Source organism: Thamnophis sirtalis, unplaced genomic scaffold (genome assembly GCF_051295495.1).
Source record: "Thamnophis sirtalis isolate CommonGarterSnake01/CBP01778 unplaced genomic scaffold, rThaSir2_p1.2 scaffold_7, whole genome shotgun sequence".
Lineage (NCBI taxonomy): Eukaryota > Metazoa > Chordata > Lepidosauria > Squamata > Natricidae > Thamnophis > Thamnophis sirtalis.
Window position 1 is genome coordinate 64,171,257 of NW_028261387.1, and position 6,878 is coordinate 64,178,134.

The 6,878-nt window shown below is 33.9% G+C and overlaps 1 protein-coding gene across 1 annotated transcript in view; it reads left to right on the top strand.

Annotated features, from left to right (window-relative positions):
• Positions 1 to 6,672, top strand: part of SAMHD1 (SAM and HD domain containing deoxynucleoside triphosphate triphosphohydrolase 1) — a 28,244-nt gene extending 21,572 nt beyond the window's left edge. The window contains exons 12-16 of the mRNA XM_087720303.1: positions 663 to 802; positions 3,349 to 3,444; positions 3,755 to 3,859; positions 4,493 to 4,630; positions 5,027 to 6,672. Of these exons, the coding sequence (XP_087576429.1) occupies positions 663 to 802; positions 3,349 to 3,444; positions 3,755 to 3,859; positions 4,493 to 4,630; positions 5,027 to 5,137 (590 nt within the window). The 3' untranslated portion in view covers positions 5,138 to 6,672. The remainder of the gene's footprint in view (positions 1 to 662; positions 803 to 3,348; positions 3,445 to 3,754; positions 3,860 to 4,492; positions 4,631 to 5,026) is intronic.
• Positions 6,673 to 6,878: the final 206 nt, after the last annotated feature.

Sequence of the window (6,878 nt, forward strand, 5' to 3'; positions counted from 1 at the left end):
CAGTTCAGAAGGGTTTGTGGAATTAGAGAATGAGAAAAAAGATCTTATCCTGTTGTTCCTCCATTTTATGAGTGATATACTTCAGTTGGATTAAAAGTCGTAAATACAACAAGCATTTTCTGTTTGTTGGGAGGTTACTGGTTGCCATTTTAGACTTGGAAAAAGATGTCTTATATTTTTTTTATGGGTATAAAAATATTTAGTTAGCTTTAATAATTAAGGCATTAAAGAAGAACTGATGATTGTAGCAAAGACCGAAGAACGGGTGAATAAACGACAGGTTGGTTTACGTGATCAAGGTTAAAATTAGACTTTGTTACGAAGTTCTGGCAACCCTTTACAGATTCTTTGCTGCCACCAGGATTGAAAAGTTGCTGTTTTATGGGTTTACTTATAGATATGGGATGGGATATGGGATGGGATATGGGATGAAGAGCTATCTATTTGTTGCCATATAAGATGTGAAGGGTTACTAAATTTGTCTATACTTGTAATGAAGGTTGGAAGTCACTTCTTTATTTCGCTTCATTTTCTTTAATCCCCCCCCCCTATTTTGTTCTTTCTATTCTCTTTTCTTTCTTTTAGTTTGCATTATTGTTTATTATTGAAATAGCTAACAAAATATATGTGAGAATAATTATTTATATAATGCTTTCTGGCAGATGAAATCTTTTTGAAGATTCTACATTCTGATGAACCAGAGCTGAGTGATGCACGTGAAATTCTGTGTAAAATACAGCAGCGTGATCTCTTTAAATGCTTGGGAGAAACGCAGCCACCAGAGGGCAAGGAAATTAAAAAGGTTGAGACAATTTGCACTGGTTAAATCATTTAATTGTATGAATTCATTTAGCTATAATAATTGAACAATCATTTATTTTCTATATCTTTTACATTTTCTAAATATAAATCTCTCATGATTCATAAAGTTTGGCAATATTTTGAGACTTGGATCATTAAAAATAGGGAACGATGACTGAGGGCATCTAAAAATGTTGCAGGAACCAGTGTATTGCTACTTCTGTTATGTGCAAAATGGTATATGTTTATGTATACATGTATTTTATTTAAAACATTTTTATAATTGCCCATCTTATACCAAACTCTGGGTAGCTCTCAATCAAGAATATAAACCACATAAAAACTCATTAAACAATAAACATTATAAGCAAAAAAACCTGACATGCAATCAAACTTCTAGCAGTCACCTGATCCTATCCCAGCACTTAGAGGAAAAGCCAGTTCTTCAGTGTTTTTTTGAAAGCTAGGAGAGTAGAGGCCTGGCCAACTTCAGGGAGAAGAGTGTTCCCTAGGACAGGGACTGCCACAAAAAATACATGCTTCCTCGCTCCCATAAAGTAGCAATGTTTTGGGGAAGGGATGAGAACTGTGCCCAACCTATCAGACCTGGTAAGAAAGGTGGACGTCCTTAGAAAAAAGGCAATCTTGCAGATAACCTTGGTCTGTGCCATGTAGAGTTTTAAAGGTGATAACCTTTAAACCGAATTCTTAATAGCTTGAGTACTCCATTTCTATACTAATAAATCTCTCACCTCATTTAATTGGATGAAATGGTGCATCATAGGACAACAATTTCTGAACCGAGTTACTTCAAATGGAGTAACTTACAGAATGCTTCCAAAATCTGGAGCCCATGACGCCCAAGGGATAAAATTTTTGAAAGTCATGGCTGCTATCATATGTGATCTTTATTTTCAAGCTTCTCTGACAGTTTCTGAGCCAGTCTCACAGTCCTTTGCTTTCCCCGTCCATGCAGCAGCAGTCTTTTATCTGCCTACCTGAAAGGGAAGAGACGGAAATGGGGGGGGGGAGAGAGATTTCCAATGTTCCTTGACAGATTCCCAGAAGGAAACTAAATGGGGAAGGCAGTAGGAAATTAGAAGTAGTTGCTTCTATTTTGACTGCTTCCCCCCTCCCCCAAACTTTATTTCTTCTTTAGGGTAAGGAAATATTTCTGAAACAATAAGCCAACAGGGCAAGGATTGTCTAATTAGAACTAATGTTTCAGTGTTTGGGTCATAGAGATCATAGAAATGAGCCCTTTTATCCCAGTTGCACAGGAAAAGATGAGGTGGCAGCCTTTTGTAATTACTGGGTAGTGAACTGGGTAGCAGGAAAAAAATGTTTTTGAACATTGAAAAATCCCTTTGCAATTAGTTGAAACAGACTGAATTAAGTAGGACTTTTTCCCTTTGCAACAGAATGTTCAATGAGTTAATTAAAATGTCCCAGCCATCACAGGGAATAAAAAAGACAATTGCTCATCTATATTCGTTCTATTAGTGCCTTTAATTTTCTCTTTTGGATAAATTCACTTGGAGCTGTTTTCTTTAATTGTTTGCACAAAACATAAAAAATTGCTGTCTGGAGCCAAATGTTATATTTACAGCTCTTGTAGTATAGCTTATTATTCATTCTTAAGTTTTGCAAAGTATTCAAAAGTGATAATTGAATACTTTGTGAATTGGCCCAAATGAAACATCTCATCAAACAATAAAGCAGCTCATTTAGGAAGATTGCATGACTGCAGTTTCCATTTGCATGTATACATACAAAACATACAGAAACTTCTATTGGAACTAGCAGTAGAATTAAATTGCTGTGCAGGCACACATGCTTTCAAAAGGCTTATACCTCACAAGATACTAAAAAAACCCCTCCCCAAAACCTTTATTTCAAAAATGAATTTTTCAATAAATTAATTTCATATTTAATAATTATGTTTTGTGTTTCTTAATTATACATTAGTGTAGATTTTCCAATTCTTCATTCCATAGTTCTATATATAACTAATATTCTTATTTTTCTTTTTGTAAAATTGAATTGTTGCTTTTCATTCATAAGAGTGTTGCATCTTAATACTGCAGGTACCTTAGAGGCTGCTAGGTCATATGAGCCATAGCTTAACTTAAGCTTAGCTTAACCCATACTTCAATTACATACTGTATATTTTCAAGAAAATGTTATCGTACATTTTTATCATGAAATAACAAATACTAAAATACACCAACCTATATTTGCCTTCTCTTTGTAATGGAGATTAACTTCACTTCCAACTTCAGTCCATCTGAAGAGTTTAGAATTCTCTTGCCAATATAGATGACTTTTGATCTAATTCCCAAAAATTTCTAATTTTGAAAATTATATAAATATACATATTCATATACATAGATGATACCAGTATATAGATATACCGTAATAGCAATTATATATTTGTTGCAGTAAATGATACATATAACTCAAATATTTTTCTAGGTATTAATCAAGTTTCTGAAATTACTGTTGTCTGCTGACTCAATGAAAAGTTAAAAATGTTATGCCTTCCAGGAAGATTATGATGGATTGCGAGCTGAAATTGTTAATTCCAAACCTAAGACAATCTCTGTAGATGTGGAACTGAAGGCTGAAGATTTTATTGTCGATGTAAGTAAGATGCTTTTTTGGTTTTGCTTTACCAGAATATCTGTAGCTCAGAGTTGAAATGAGGGGTTCTTAGTGCTATCTGAGTTTGCTCTTTTTGTTGCAGATGCTTCATTACCCAAACTAGGTAACAGCGTCAGTGCTACCGCTGATCATTAGCAGTAATGATGTTATTTAGTTTGGGTAATAAAACATCTGCAAGAAAACAACCAAGCTCAGGTTTTGTTTTTTTATAGAATATATTTGCTTTCTTAACATGTATGTATATAAATTATTAAGTGTGCTTTATTTTGAATTTGTCCTATACATAAAGGTTATTGATATGGATTATGGAATGAAAAAAAGGAACCCTATCAATAGCGTTCGCTTTTACTGCAAGACTGACATCACTCAGGCAGTTAAAATTACAAGAGAACAAGTAAGTAAAAATGGGAGTGTTTGGTTTTGCCAGTTTAATGTGTTGGTTTTAAAATAGCCACTATATTGCAGGTGGTTCTCCATTTATGAGCATATTTGAGCCCAGGATTATGTTCAGAAGTCATGAGGTTATCATGTGACCATATCTGAGTTTACAGTGGGTTTTTTAGCCGTTGTAACATGAACCCTGTGGTTGTAGTGCAAATCCTGCAATTATTAAGTGAATCCTTTGTCCTCATCCATTTTTTGCCCGAAATCAGAAGTAAATCAGCTGGTTGCTGAAAAAAAATGTAAATCATAGTTATGTGGCTGTAACCATAAATGTGGACCAGTTGCTGAGTACCCAAAATATGATATGTGACTGGAGGAGAATAGCCATGGCAGCTTCAAATCTGGGTCAAAAGTACTTTTTGGAGGTTTCTTTGTAATTTTGGACAATTGGTAAGCAACTGGTCATAAGTCACGAATTACCTGTAATGATATTTTGTTTTAAAGGGGGGAATCCTCTACACCAGCTCTATCATGATTGTATTGGATGTTCCTTTTATAATGGCTTTCAGTGCTTTGTTTCACTGCTTGGGAAAGATCATGAATGTTATTGAAGTTAAGCATTTTAATTATTTCTGTCTTTAAGGTTTCACAGCTGCTCCCAGAAAAATTTGCAGAGCAGATCATCAGAGTTTATTGTAAAAAAAAGGATGCAAAGATAATTGAGGCTGCTACAAAATACTTTATTCAGTGGTGTATGGATAAGGATTTCACTAAACCACGGGTAAGACGTTCATACATAGGGTACACTCATAATGCGCCACCCTCCTGTAAATTTTGGAAGGTGTAATTCTTTACTGTGTACTTCTTAATGGGCTACTGCAATAAGCATTGGTAAGACACAAATGTTGCTCATATGCTATATTATATTAATGAACGTACTAGAAATTAAAATGTTATTTATATAAAATTGGTATTTTCATTAACAGCAATAAAAAAGATTGTGAATTTTAAAAAATCATGATTTATCCCATGCACAGGGATACGTCAGGCCTGATAATATTTTAACCCTTAAATGTACACATATTTATTTCAATTGTCAGGAGAGAAGGTGATAAAATATCTTAACAGCTGATCTGAAATGCAAAACTTCATTTCTTTCTTTTTTATTATTTGATAGGATGGTGATGTGGTTGCTCCAGAACTTACTCCAATGAAAAAAGGGTGGAATAAGGATGATGAAAATCAGGATTCAAACAGGAACAGTAGTTGTAAAGTAAAACTTTTTTAAATGAGTTAGTACATTCCTTCAATTCTGTGTGTGTGTGCATATATTCTAGCCAAATTTTCTTCAAAAGATATTCTGTAAAATTACAGAGTAAGCCTGTATGGTGCCTTTGAAAAACTGCAGTGAAAAATACCTGTAGACTTTTTCACAAAATTGTATATTACTGCGATTTTGAGAAAGCTAAATAATTTATCAACACTATTTTAGTGTTAATGTAAGTGTAATTTAATTTAAGTTGTTTATATAGCAAAATATACAAAAATGCCTCCGGGTTTAAAAAACAAGAAACTTACAAATAGATTTCAGTTTTACAATATAAATCTTTTTTCTATAATTATCTGAATACTTCACTGAATTCAACATTAGCTTTCTAAGTATAAATTCTCCAAATTTGCACAAGGAGGGGTAACCAATTTTCATTAGGGTTTATCTTCTCCTGAACTGTTTGATATGTTGCTTCCTCAAGGGGTGGGGAGAGAGATAATAGTAAGTAGACCTAAGTGATTGTTATTTATTTTGTGTCTAGATCAAACTTTAAACTTCCAAATTGATGCTACCTTTTTGACCAGAAACAAATCATTTTGGTGCATTCTACTGATAGTAATTAACAGGCTAACAAATGGAACGGACTCTGCCTCTCCCCACTTTCATGTTGCATGTTGTTATCCACCAGCAACCCCCACCTGAGCATGTTGATCTTACTTTTAGGCACTCCTACCCTCAATGTCTTCCAAATAACATAGGGAGATCAAATCCCTCAGCCGTGTCTTCTTTCGAGATTATTTCTTGTTCCATAAATTCTGTCCTCCTCCCATCTTCTAATAGAATTTTGCTCCTGCCATAAAATCTCTTCCTAGATCTAAGTCGACGAGTTTGGGGCACGTATCCATTCAGAGGATGTCGGAGATCATTTGTTTGGTTCTCTCAGCAACTGTTGCTACTTCTGTCCTAATCCTAGGTGGAGCAATACCAGCCAGAGGATACATTTTCTCAATTGGTGTGGGTTTAGGGCATCCTGTCACTGTGTGTACTGCTTCATTGACAGTAATGTCAACTAGCTTTGCATATGTGGATGTACTCCATTCTGGAGCAGCATATCCTGCTGCAGAAATACCAGCAAACCATCAACCGTGAAATGAATCAGTGAACAAACCCCATAGTTTCATATATATTCTGAGTAAATATATAAAATAAACTTAAGAAGGGGGGGAGATCTTGTGCTACTTGCTTGAAATTCATATATTTTCTATATGAAGGGATTATTCCATAATTCCTTAACTCTTTTAGATCATGACAGCTGGTGAATGTATGTTGATTTAGAGCTAAATATTCATTAGCACAATAAATATTACAATATTTTAAAGTTATATTTTTGTCATTATTATAATAAAAGAAACAATTATAAAACAATATAAGTCTCATGCTTTCAATGAAACACAAGAAAATTATGTTGAACCATAAAGAGACAAAAAGGAACTGTAAGAGAAACATTTTTCCAGCTTCTCTGAAGCCAACTTGAACACATTTTTTATTTCTTGTAGTAGTCAGATATTATGGATTATTTGTTTAGGACAGTATGTTGTTTCTTTACCAAGTTCTACAACATGTACTTTATACAATAACATAGTGTTTCTGTTAATTGCAAGATCTAATATTTAATTCTAAAGTATAATTTTTGTTTTAGGCCATTCAACGAATCTGAGTAAGTTTCAGAAGAATTCTCTTTTTTAATTTTAAAACATGA